Genomic DNA, 14,382 nt, shown 5'->3' with positions numbered 1-14,382 from the left:
CTAAAAGGTGACACTGTACTCAGTGCACCTACACTCATAAACAGAATTATTAGTTTCAAATACTAGGAAGTATGTCTGTTGTACATAATCACAATCGCATGACAACATTAACTTGGAAAAAAGATGGCTACAACAATGTCAGCGCACAATACAAAGCTACCATTGGTAGTGAACAGAAACATGTGATATCAGCCCGAAGTTACACAGTCTTCCGACATCAGTTAAAACAGCTATTCCGACCAGTCACCAGACTGAGGGTCTTCTAGGAGTGAATAATTTATACTTCATCCTTCAATTTTTTTATTTTCCACAAAACCATTTCCCATTCTTCCTTGTCAGATAATGGTACCTCCGATTCTGAAAGCTGGTACTTCTGTTGTATTTTCTTAGGGTAAGTCATTTCTATTTTTACTGACTGTGTTGAATTAGATTCATAGGTTGCCTATCACTCACAGACAATGTAAGTGTCTGTGCCCATCCTCTTCTGACTCAATCACTCAAAAACTCTCATTTCTTTTTACTAAATTTTGTTCTCTCATTAGCAACCATTTTCTCTGATTTATCAACCACCTTCTCAAAATGTGAATTATATTACGCCAAAAAAGCCAATTTGGTACATTTTATGCTCTATATGTATACAGTCGTTTGCAAATTACTTGAGACAAGTTCGCATTTTAAGGGGAACTGAAGCTGTTTAGCTGTAACCACTTTCATCCATCCAATTGTTGGGCTCTCGGCGGATTATTGTTGCCTTGGCTATGAACAACTGTAGGTCCCCTTCAGTTCAGTTGAGTGTATGTACATGTAGCAACAGTGTGTATTGTTATCTGTGTGTTCTCAACAAGAAAACTTTGTGTTTCCATTAAAATGACCACATTCACCTAAGAAGCAGACAAAAAATAGTTGCTCTTCATGAACAAACATCTATGACTATAAGAGACACTGCCTCTGTTGTTGGTCTAGGAAAGTCTAGACTTACTGGGACATATAGTGAGACTGTTTCATTGTCTCCATAACGAAAAGGCAAATTTGGATGAAAACGAAAAATCACCCCAAGAACTCACAAAACTCTACTTAGAAACAGAAGATTTCATCCTCATAAGACAAGTAAGGACCTTCAGAGAGATTTATTGGCTACTTGGATTGAAACTGACCCTTCAGCAGTATGTGCAGGTCTCTCGATTGTAGGTGGAAGGCACAAAAGCCAAAAGAAGCAGCTGTTAACCCCTGCCATGAAGGAAAACTGTTTGGCATTGGGTGAAATATGTACACCTTGTACTTCCACTGATTGGAAATGTGTAATCGTCAGTGATGAATCACATTTTATTGCTCAAGAATACAGAGCAAGGGTTGTCAGGCGAAGCACCCATGAGGCACAAGATCTGATCATCTTGAACAGACTCTAAAATACACTCACAAAAAAGGTTTTGGGGTTTTTCACTGCAAGTGGCCCTGAGGCACTAGTTCCAGTTCACGGCACGATGAATTCAAGCAAATACATGAAAATCCTTTGGCACAGGATTGTACCATTTCTACAGATCTTTGCAGATGGTCAACGAACATTTCAACATGATCTGGCCCTGTGTCACACTTCTAAAGCAGTCAAGACGTTCATGGAAGAAAACATTAATGTGCTTCAGTGGCCTCGTAAATCACCCGACTTAAATACCACTGGGAATTTGGGGATTATTGTCAAAACGTGTCTTGGTAAAGTGGACTGATTAGTAAAGAACACACATTAGTACATGTGGTAAAAGTGTGATTTCATGGCGATGAACATCTACGAAACATTTGCTCTAACCTGATCGAATCTATGCCACAATGTGTTCAGAAGCTCATTAAAGCAAAAGGAGGACATATTAGTTATTAATATTCACTAAGCTACTAAATATATTATACATATAGTAATAGAGTTAGTTAGTTAGTTTCATGTTTCATGGATCATTTCGCATGACAGATTGTAATGATGTGGAACGAGTCACTTTACATTCACATGTACATAGTTCAAGTTTATCATCGTGTCCTAATTAATTTGTGCACTACTGTGTGATATTTCGCCCTACTTGCTTCCAAAGGTACTGAGATAAACAATGGACAAATCATTTCAGAATAAAAACAGTTTTGGTTGCGAAATTATTTAATAGCAATGACACACTTCACCCTCTTGGGGCATCATCAGATTGTGTAAAAGTAGCTGGATATAAAACTCATATGTCCAAAAGCCATATAAAATGGAAAATAGATGCAGCAGTAACTAGATATGTAATCCAACTGTAGGAAAAACTGTAAATTGCAAGGTGGACCTCCAACACACCAGCTGACTCTGCCACAGTAGTACAAAATAGGGACATGTTTACAAGTAAATGCGGTAGTACAGTAGTATTTGTGTGCAGCTCATACTGCGTTTATTTTGTAAGCGTTGCCCTATTTTGTACTGCTACGGCAGAGTCAGCTGGAGTTTTCAAGGCCCACCTTGCATTTTATATGTTTTTATTGAAATAATTTGAGACTGGTTGCTGTAGCACCCTGCCACAACTGAATGGAATAATTTTTAGTGGTCAGTTCACCTTTTACCGTTTCCACTCCTTCCGTTTTCTCCCAGTATTCTGTGATTTTGCGCAAACCTCTGGAAATGAAATCCTTTCTTGGAGACATACTTCCTATAATTCTCCGTCTTCATGTTATTTCTGTAGTTAGGTTTATTTATATCACTCATAACTACTACAGTCTTGAAGAGCCTATGCCCAATTATCACTATAAATTCTTCTATAAATGAGCTATTGATGAAAAAGTACAGGTTTTTCACAGTAGTAGCCATATCAATAATTACTCCTGTACTACGTGATTGACTTACAATCTATTTTGTCTTATGTGGTCCTCACATGCTCCACATTACATTATTGTGTCAATTGGTACTTGCCAATGTGGAACTCATATGTACTGTGAGTGAGATGCTTGCCTTGCAAAACACAAGAACAAATTATGCAGAATGGGTGAAACAAGTCTGAGAAGCTTTCTGTGAGCATTTCAGTGGACTAGAGGCTTTTTCATAGCAGCATTTGTTAGTCAAGAACAACAAATAGTTCAAATGGTTCTGAACACTATGGGACTTAACATCTGAGGTCATCAGTCCCCTAGAACTTAGAGCTACTTAAGGGGACCACGCTGTGGTTCAGGTCGAAAAAAATCGATTTTCAGTTTTCCTCAAATTTCAATAGATTAAGGTTCTAATTAAGTACTCTGGAAAGGATTTTGCTGAAAAAAAAATTTTTTTAGCATTTAAAGAGCATTTTCCTACCATGTGTGTTTATGTGCCGCACCCACTTTTCTGCATATATGTTAGATCTTTATATCCCCTACATTGCATGTTAGGGACTTTTTTTTTTTACTCCTGAGTGTGTTGGCTGTCCTTATAATGTAACGGTCAGTATTCTTTTGTTTCAGGTGTTAGTAAACAACACGCTTTCAAACATGTGGTTAGTTTTGTTAAAGTGTGATATGCGAGTAGTTGTTATAGAAACTTGCAGGAATGCTATGAGCAGTACTCTACTGATGATAAGCCATGCCATGGATTGGTTCCATCAGGAGAAAATTTGTGGTGCAAATACAATAGGGCTCAAGCAACTGGAGAATCTTATTCTCACCAGCATTCTCTTCCTGCTGCTGTTATTACAGCAATTAAACCTATTTTCAGAGACTTGGCTCATCCTGACCTTGTAAGGAAATGTCTGCATGGGCAGACACAGAACCCAAATGAATGTTCCAACAGCATAATTTGGAACCATATCCTAAAACTGTATTTGTAGGCATGCATACAATGAAACTAGGAGTTCATGATGCTGTTATTACATTCAGTTGTGGTAATATTGGTAAGTGCTGGGTACTGAAAAAGCTGGGAATTAATCCTGTTGAAAATATGATCACTGGGCTGCAACATTGAGATAAAATGAGGATAGCCGATGCAAACAGGTATACATTTATATGGCCAAGAAAGCAAGACAAACATCCAGGAAGGCGAAAAAGGAGCTAGAAGACCTGCTAGAGGCCAAAGAAGGGCCAACACATGAAGCAGGACAGTTTTAATTAACTGTAAGTAACAAATTTCAAAAGTTTTCCTTTAAAGTCAATTTCCCGCAAACTAAAATCTTCAGTACATATGCCCCATTATATCAGAAACTATCACAGAAAAATGAATGAAATTTTCAGTGACCCTGCATAACACAAAAAGCCACCTCTGGTACTACATTCATTAATATTCCTCCATTAGGAATATTTTCTGCAGAAAAAACTTAATATTTTTTGATAATAAATTTAAAAAAGTATTTCTTAAAAACTATAAAATGGATAAAGTAGATTTTAGTACAGTTGACTCTATTAACATCATGTAATATACAGTAAAAATATTAAGGTCCTGCATCAAATAGTTTTTTTCGGAAATGAGTCAAATACTTGCCTAAATTAACATGGATTAGACGGGCAGGGTGTGGTCCCCTTAAACCTAACTAACCTAAGGACATCACACACATCCATGCCCGAGGCAGGATTCAAACCTGCGACCGTAGCAGTTGCGCAGTTCTGGACTGAAGCGCCTAGAACCGCTCAGCCACCGCGGCTGGCAAAGAACAACATCTAATTACAAATCTATAACAAGAAAATTGCATAATTTGTCTTGTAAATGTGCTGTCTAAGTATTTCTCTACAGTAAGTTTTGTTGCAAATGAAAGAAAGCAATTTTGGTGAGTGAAACCTTCCACGAAGTTACGTGTGTACTGAGACAACTGCTGCACAAAAATTAGTATGTATGATCACTGGGCATCTGATATGATCTTATTTATCAATCCTGAGAACTGTTACAAGAAAAATAAACATTACTGCTTACTGTCATGACACTGTGATCTTCAGTTTCCTCTGTTATTGTGGACAACAATGTATATGACATATCCTGATCCATCATCAATTTCATTTATTTTATGTTACACATGGTGCTATGATATACATCTTCCAGCCCATTTTCTGATCTTTTGGCATTTATCATTTTCAGTTATTCAAAATAATTAATTTGGAGCTAGTTGAATTTCTCTTGGTCTCAGCAGGAACTGACTTGTATTGTGCAATACTACTCTTACATAGCACAATATACTGTGCAATATAATGAATGAACATCAATGTGTTTAAAGCTGTGCAGTCTTCAATAGACTATGCAGTTTGTCAATACCAAAAGTTGTCACAGTTCATACACAGTGTCTTGTAAGTTTTCAGTCAGCATAATTGTTTTACTGCAGAGACACAGTGCTGAAATAGATAGAAAACAGCACATGTACATAATAAATTCCAAGGAAGGGGCCCCTGTGCACTGAAATAATCGCAGAAGGCCTCTCAGTCGTTTTTGCTCCTCCTGCTTATATTCAACCAAACAAGCAACTCAATCGCTGTTGCACAAGACTGATCACTGACATGTTCCCAAGAAGGCAATGTCCTAATTTGCATGTCAGGGCATAAATATTGCACAATAATATAATGCTGATCTTGGCATTGCACTTTCACATTATACTGACACAATATTGAGAATGAGGAAGTGAAAGGTAAATGGATACAACACTTACCTATATCTTTGATAATCACCATGACGTAAACCATGTTGCTGTTGAGAATCTTTGATGATTTTCAGTACTGTGTTGAGTTAAGATTTTTACTAACAATTTCAGATAAAAATTGTAGTTGAGCAATTCTACATATTTTCCTTAAAACTATTCCCATTAAAAAGATAAAAAGAGTTTAAATAATGTAATCATCTGATACCATAACTCTGTGAGGTACAATTAAGTGCAAGTAGCCTACTTATCTGTCAAATGACTACACTCTAAGCAGCAAAGAGAATAGTTCTTCTTTGTGTAGCTTTGTATTGTTGGGTATTTGGAATTTTGTAATGAATCTGCTAACGTCTTGGCTTTTATAATGATTGTGTAAACAGTTACCAATTGTGAGGTCTCACTGCCAAAAGTACAATGTCCCACCCAGACAGTGCATGGGTTCTGAGGCACAAATCAAAAAAACTGAGAGAACACATATTGGTTACACATTTATCACTCAAAGTATTTTCCATCGCTGGCCACTACTTTCTCCCATCTTTTGGGCAGTGTACGAATCCCGTGTCACAAAAATTGTTCATCTTTTGAAACAATCCACAAATCGATCTAATTTGTGACTTCTTCATGAGATCGGAACTGTTGGTCAGCCAGGCCATGCGCCATTGATCAAACAGGTGATAGTCAGAGGGAGCAATGTCTGGAGAATACGGCGGGAGCTGTAGGACTTCCCATTTTAACGTTTCCAAGTACGTTTTGACCTCTTTTGCAATGTGGGATCGAGCGTTGTCATGCTGCAAAATCACTTTATCATGCCTCGCGCTGTATTGCATCCATTTGCCTTTTAATGCTCTGATCAAACGCATTAATTGCATTTGATAATGAGCACCTGTGATTGTTTCACTTGGTTTTAACACCTCATAGTATGTGACGCCGAGCTGGTCCCACCAAATGCAGAGCACGATCTTGGAGCTGTGAATATTCAGTTTGGTCGTCGATGTGGAAGCATGGCCGGGATATCCCCATGATTTTTTGCGTTTAGGGTTATCGCAATAAACCCATTTTTCCTTCCCAGTCACAATGCGATGCAGAAATCCCTTCCATTTTTGCCTCTGAAGCAACTGTTCACAAACACACAAATGCCGTTCAATGTCTCTTGGTTTCAGCTCACACGGGACCCAAGTTCCTATTTCTGAATCATGCCCATAGCCTTGAGACTAATCGTGCCAATTCTTCTCTGAGTCTTCACTCAGCAATGTCTCCAATTCTACATCTTAGAAAACATTCTCTCTTCCGCCACTAAGCCAGTCTACGACGTTACTTCTTGAAGCATCTAAACCACTCACGACACTTTCTTTCACTAACAGCATCCTTACCATACATACTTGAGAGCACTAGATGAGACTCAGCCGCTGTTTTCTTCATATTGAAACAAAACAGTAACACCTCCTGCAAATGACGAGAATTACGCTTGTAAACTGACATTTTCTATCAAGAACAACTTTATGATGCAGACACAAATCGACTAATGTTTAAATGAGGTTATGCTGACTGAGGTCCAAGCTAACTGCCTGACGTCAGTGATCTGTTTCTTTCGACCGCTACTTACCGTTGTCACCACCTATCAGTAAATGGCAGAAGCAAAGTTGTACATCTTGTATTATTGTTGTTGTTGTTGTTGTTGTTGTTGTTGTTATCATACCCAACTTGTGTACACTGACTCCTCATTAAACACTTTAACCGTTCACAATAAACATAAGTCTTGAGGTTAGTTTCGAGGTACAACTTCCATGGAGAAAGTTTACATTTGCACTAAGACGTTACTAGACTACTCTATGCCGTAGCTACACTACTCAATTAGAACTCCGTAAGCACTGGGTAAGAATTCACATGAACTCGTCTGGGGTCGAACTGGCTGAGCTATCACCAGGAGGTCACTTTATCCTTGTGATCCATGGCATCAGTGACGTTTCTGCTCAGATGGCATGGAACTTGTGCCGCTAATGATTGGGTGGAATCAGTCGCTACCACTGCCACTGTCACACAATCAGGGAAGCTCTAGTACCAACTCCTGAGCCTTGAATAATTGCCTCCTGTGTGGTATTGACTGATTACAATACCACAAGTTGAAATGTTGTCACTGTCACAGCATCGAAAGGCTTAGTTCCTTCTTTCTCTGTTCACACTTATGTGATTGTCAAACCCACATTTAGAATTTGCAGATTCAGAAAAAACTTCTAGCAATGTTGAATGAAAAACATTCTTTGCACCTCTGAAGTTATCAAAGGTAAAATACAGTGAGTGATAGGTTATTTACAACTTGTACAAAAAACAGACAGTAATTCTAAGAGTTGAAGAACATGAACAGGAACCAGTAATTAAGATGGGAGTAGGACAGCTGCAGCATCCACCCCCCCCAATGTTAATCTGTAGATAGAGCATGCACTAAAGGAAGCTGAGGGGAAATTTTGAACAGGGATTATAATTTAAGTAGAACAAATGAAAATTTGAAAACCTGTTTATATATCAAGAATTGTAAGAAATGGGTCTTTCCTACTACATTACCAATAATGTAGTTTTAACTACACACATAATCCTACAAAATTTCTTTCACTTTTCTTAAGTGTTGCTCAAACTGGTAACATCTGAAAGTCTGATTTGATTATATCAAATCAGTGCAACTTGCTAAGAACTTTTATCACTAAAAATATTCTATGTTGTATGCTCATTAAAAAAATTATTTCCAGATGATTTAAGTGTCACTGTGAAAGATGTGTAATGTTAGAAAAATGATTTAGCATGAAGGATAATAGGCAAGCCCATGGTTTACAAGAAATAGACTGCAGTCATTGCATGTGATCAAATGGGACACCTCCATAGTATTTTAAAAGGTTTCACTTCAATTTAATTTTAATTGAAGGAGCAACTCTCTTTCAGTGGCCATAAAATGGTTTAAGTGTAAATAAAATTTCAGTAAAATGAAATAATAGAAATATTATTTGGTATTGGGTAAACATATAAAAGTAGATGTGGGACAGAATGGGACGTACATAATTCAGCAATCGTAATGCATTACAAAAATTCTTTTAAAATTACACCCAACTAGATTCTGAAATTTTTCTGTGCGTCAGAAGCAGAGTCAGTAGTTCAAACTGTATAACTAATTTCTTCATTTCCATCTGTTATTTCTTCAATTGATGGACTGGGACAATCATTGTGACTGAATGGGCCTAGTACAAAACTATTTCATTTTAACCCATAGAAAATACGGGATGGAATAACTGTGGCCAAGAGACTGCTAGACCACCCAGCTACTGCACATGTCACGCAAGAAAATGTGCTTGTGACAGTTTCACACCCTGTGCCTTCTATATTATTCCCTATCCGCTGCAGATCTTCCTGCATTTCGCTACAATTTTCTAATGCTGCAACTTCTCTGTATACTACAGCATCATCCGCGAAAAGCTGCATGGGACTTCCGACACTATCTACTAGGTCATTTATATACACTCCTGGAAATTGAAATAAGAACACCGTGAATTCATTGTCCCAGGAAGGGCAAACTTTATTGACACATTCCTGGGGTCAGATACCTCACATGATCACACTGACAGAACCACAGACACATAGACACAGGCAACAGAGCATGCACAATGTCGGCACTAGTACAGTGTATATCCACCTTTCGCAGCAATGCAGGCTGCTATTCTCCCATGGAGACGATCGTAGAGATGCTGGATGTAGTCCTGTGGAACGGCTTGCCATGCCATTTCCACCTGGCGCCTCAGTTGGACCAGCGTTCGTGCTGGACGTGCAGACCGCGTGAGACGACGCTTCATCCAGTCCCAAACATGCTCAATGGGGGACAGATCCGGAGATCTTGCTGGCCAGGGTAGTTGACTTACACCTTCTAGAGCACGTTGGGTGGCACGGGATACATGCGGACGTGCATTGTCCTGTTGGAACAGCAAGTTCCCTTGCCGGTCTAGGAATGGTAGAACGATGGGTTCGATGACGGTTTGGATGTACCGTGCACTATTCAGTGTCCCCTCGACGATCACCAGTGGTGTACGGCCAGTGTAGGAAATCGCTCCCCACACCATGATGCCGGGTGTTGGCCCTGTGTGCCTCGGTCGTATGCAGTCCTGATTGTGGCGCTCACCTGCACGGCGCCAAACACGCATACGACCATCATTGGCACCAAGGCAGAAGCAACTCTCATCGCTGAAGACGACACGTCTCCATTCGTCCCTCCATTCATGCCTGTCGCGACACCACTGGAGGCGGGCTGCACGATGTTGGGGCGCGAGCGGAAGACGGCCTAACGGTGTGCGGGACCGTAGCCCAGCTTCATGGAGACGGTTGCGAATGGTCCTCGCCGATACCCCAGGAGCAACAGTGTCCCTAATTTGCTGGGAAGTGGCGGTGCGGGTCCCCTACGGCACTGCGTAGGATCCTACGGTCTTGGCGTGCATCCGTGCGTCGCTGCGGTCCGGTCCCAGGTCGACGGGCACGTGCACCTTCCGCCGACCACTGGCGACAACATCGATGTACTGTGGAGACCTCACGCCCCACGTGTTGAGCAATTCGGCGGTACGTCCACACGGCCTCCCGCATGCCCACTATACGCCCTCGCTCAAAGTCCGTCAACTGCACATACGGTTCACGTCCACGCTGTCGCGGCATGCTACCAGTGTTACAGACTGCGATGGAGCTCCGTATGCCACGGCAAACTGGCTGACACTGACGGCGGCGGTGCACAAATGCTGCGCAGCTAGCGCCATTCGACGGCCAACACCGCGGTTCCTGGTGTGTCCGCTGTGCCGTGCGTGTGATCATTGCTTGTACAGCCCTCTCGCAGCGTCCGGGGCAAGTATGGTGGGTCTGACACACCGGTGTCAATGTGTTCTTTTTTCCATTTCCAGGAGTGTATATTGTGAAAAGTAATGGTCCCATAACACTCCCCTGTGGCACGCCAGAGGTTACTTTAACGTCTGTAGATGTCTCTCCATTGATAACAACATGCTGTGTTCTGTTTGCTAAAAACTCTTCAATCCAGCCACACAGCTGGTCTGATATTCCGTACGCTCTTACTTTGTTTATCAGGCGACAGTGCGGAACTGTATCGAACGCCTTCCGGGAGTCAAGAAAAATAGCATCTACCTGGGAGCCTGTATCTAATATTTTCTGGGTCTCATGAACAAATAAAGCGAGTTGGGTCTTACACGATCGCTGTTTCCGGAATCCATGTTGATTCCTACATAGTAGATTCTGGGTTTCCAAAAACGACATGATACTCGAGCAAAAAACATGTTCTAAAATTCTACAACAGATCGACGTCAGAGATATAGGTCTATAGTTTTGCGCATCTGCTCGATGACCCTTCTTGAAGACTGGGACTACCTGTGCTCTTTTCCAATCATTTGGAACCTTCCGTTCCTCTAGAGACTCGCGGTACACGGCTGTTAGAAGGGGGGCAAGTTCTTTCGCGTACTCTGTGTAGAATCGAATTGGTATCCCGTCAGGTCCAGTGGACTTTCCTCTGTTGAGTGATTCCAGTTGCTTTTCTATTCCCTGGACACTTATTTCGATGTCAGCCATTTTTTCGTTTGTGCGAGGATTTAGAGAAGGAATTGCAGTGCGGTCTTCCTCTGTGAAACAGCTTTGGAAAAAGGTGTTTAGTATTTCAGCTTTACGCATGTCATCCTCTGTTTCAATGCCATCATCATCCCGGAGTGTCTGGATATGCTGTTTCGAGCCACTTACTGATTTAACGTAAGACCAGAACTTCCTAGGATTTTCTGTCAAGTCGGTACATAGAATTTTACTTTCGAATTCACTGAACCCTTCACGCATAGCCCTCCTTACGCTAACTTTGACATCGTTTAGCTTCTGTTTGTCTGAGAGGTTTTGGCTGCGTTTAAACTTAGAGTGAAGCTCTCTTTGCTTTCGCAGTAGTTTCCTAACTTTGTTGTTGTACCACGGTGGGTTTTTCCCGTCCATCACAGTTTTACTCGGCACGTACCTGTCTAAAACGCATTTCACGATTGCCTTGAACTTTTTCCATAAACACTCAACATTGTCAGTGTCGGAACATAAATTTTCGTTTTGATCTGTTAGGTAGTCTGAAATCTGCCTTCTATTACTCTTGCTAAACAGATAAACCTTCCTCCCTTTTTTTATATTCCTACTAACTTCCATATTCAGGGATGCTGCAACGGCCTTATGATCACTGATTCCCTGTTCTGTACATACAGAGTCGAAAAGTTCGCGTCTGTTTGTTATCAGTAGGTCCAAGATGTTATCTCCACGAGTCAGTTCTCTGTTTAATTGCTCGAGGTAATTTTCGGATAGTGCACTCAGTATAGTGTCACTCGATGCTCTGTCCCTACCACCCGTCCTAAACATCTGAGTGTCCCAGTCTATATCTGGTAAATTGAAATCTCCGCCTAAGACTATAACATGCTGAGAAAATTTATGTGAAATGTATTCCAAATTTTCTCTCGGTTGTTCTGCCACTAATGCTGCTGAGTCGGGAGGTCGGTAAAAGGAGCCAATTATTAACCTAGCTCGGTTGTTGAGTGTAACCTCCACCCATAATAATTCACAGGAACTATCCACTTCTATTTCACTACAGGATAAACTACTACTAACAGTGACGAACACTCCACCACCGGTTGCATGCAATCTATCTTTTCTAAACACTGTCTGTACCTTTGTAAAAATTTCGGCAGAATTTATCTCTGGCTTCAACCAGCTTTCTGTACCTATAACGATTTCGGCTTCGGTGCTTTCTATCAGAGCTTAAGTTCCGGTACTTTACCAATGCAGCTTCGACAGTTTACAATTACAATACCGATTGCTGCTTGGTCCCCGAATGTTCTGACTTTGCCCTGCACCCGTTGAGGCTGTTGCCCTTTCTGTACTTGCCCAAGGCCATCTAACCTAAAAAAAACTCCCAGCCCACGCCACACAACCCCTGCTACCCATGCAGCCCCTTGTTGTGTGTAGTAGACTCCTGACCTATCCAGCGGAACCCGAAACCCCACCACCCTATGGCGCAAGTCGAGGAATCTGCAGCCCACACGGTCGCAGAACCGTTTCAGCCTCTGATTCAGACCCTCCACTCGGCTCTGTACCAAAGGTCTGCAGTCAGTCCTGTCGACAATGCTGCAGATGGTGAGCTCTGTTTTCATCCCGCTAGCAAGACTGGCAGTCTTCACCAAATCAGATAGCCGCCGGAAGCCAGAGAGAATTTCCTCGGATCCATAGCGACACACATCATTGGTGCCGACATGAGCGACCACCTGCAGATGGGTGCACCCTGTACCCTTCATGGCATCCGGAAGGACCCTTTCCACATCTGGAATGACCCCCCCCCCCCCCCCGGTATGCACATGGAGTGCACATTGGTTTTCTTCCCCTCTCTTGCTGCCATATCCCTAAGGGGCCCCATTACGCGCCTGACGTTGGAGTTCCCAACTACCAGTAAGCCCACCCTCTGCGACCGCCCGGATCTTGCAGACTGAGGGGCAACCTCTGGAACAGGACAAGCAGCCATGTCAGGCCGAAGATCAGTATCAGCCTGAGACAGAGCCTGAAACCGGTTCGTCAGACAAACTGGAGAGGCCTTCCGTTCAGCCCTCCGGAATGTCTTTCGCCCCCTGCCACACCTTGAGACGACCTCCCACTCTACCACAGGTGAGGGATCAGCCTCAATGCGGGCAGTATCCCGGGCAACCACAGTCGTAGTCCGATCGGGGGATGCGTGGGACGAGCTGGCCGTCCCCGACAAACCCCCATCCGGAACCCCACAGTGATGCCCATTGGCAACAGCCTCAAGCTGTGTGACCGAAGCCAACACTGCCTGAAGCCAGGAACTGAACCCGTGCCCCTTGCATGACGTTCTGCCGGACTGACCACTTGGCTATCAAGCCAGACACCACTGAAAACCTGTCTTCTAAAACTGCTGCTAAACAGCTTGGTTTATTATTAGCAGATGTCTAGGTTTGCATCCACAGTTACAAAGACATTATGCATTTTATACACAGTTGGCAACTTTGACTCTACTGCAAAAAATTTGCATATAACAATCAAGGAGTAAAAAATATTTCTCCATTGGTATGATTTCACTTTCGGTGGAATGGCACATCGACTCACGACTGCTTCAAAACATGGTACAAAAAGAAACTCAAAATGTTGTTATCTCAAGATCTGGTATGCAATGAAGAAGATCATATAATATTAACAGTACTGAAGATGAAAGAACTTTTTCTGTATGTATCATTTTGTTAACACTTGGAGAAACTGAGTGCTGCTGTCTTCAGTAGATGAAAAATCTCCAGTAACAATGAGATCACAGAAGCTTGTTTACTTTGCTTATTTTCACTCTATTATGGCCATTGTTGCACACTTACAAAATATTATTAGGTCATGAAAGGATGATTAGAATGATGTTCAGCTGGCTCAGGAACTTTGTGAAGACCACAATTCAGGTCTTTGCCGTTAGGATGAATCATACACTAACATTTCACAGAAGGCAGATCACAGGGGGGTTTATATTAAAGCATTGGCACATTTTTCAATAATGGAGATACTTGCCGTTCTTATATGTACACTCTTTCATGAGATCTGTGTTTAACAATATTGTACAATCACCCAATAGGGAACTGCATAATTATCGAAGTGAGCACTAGTCTACAGAGAAGGGCAGCACAAATCGTCATAGGTTTGTTTAATCCGTGGCAGAAGATATTGAAGGAACTGAAATGGCAGACTCTTGAAGACAGATGTAAAC

General features: G+C 41.8%; 1 protein-coding gene across 1 annotated transcript in view; it reads right to left on the bottom strand.

Annotated features, from left to right (window-relative positions):
* The window catches only part of LOC124777221 (signal recognition particle subunit SRP68-like), a 77,915-nt gene that overhangs the window by 60,382 nt on the left and 3,151 nt on the right, over positions 1–14,382 (bottom strand). The window contains exon 2 of the mRNA XM_047252539.1: positions 5,604–5,670. Coding sequence (XP_047108495.1) covers positions 5,604–5,670 — 67 coding nt within the window. The remainder of the gene's footprint in view (positions 1–5,603; positions 5,671–14,382) is intronic.

The sequence above is a fragment of the Schistocerca piceifrons genome, chromosome 2, assembly GCF_021461385.2.
Source record: "Schistocerca piceifrons isolate TAMUIC-IGC-003096 chromosome 2, iqSchPice1.1, whole genome shotgun sequence".
Taxonomy (NCBI): Eukaryota; Metazoa; Arthropoda; class Insecta; order Orthoptera; family Acrididae; genus Schistocerca; species Schistocerca piceifrons.
Note: the sequence above shows the minus strand (reverse complement) of the source record. Positions and strands in the feature narration are given on the sequence as shown.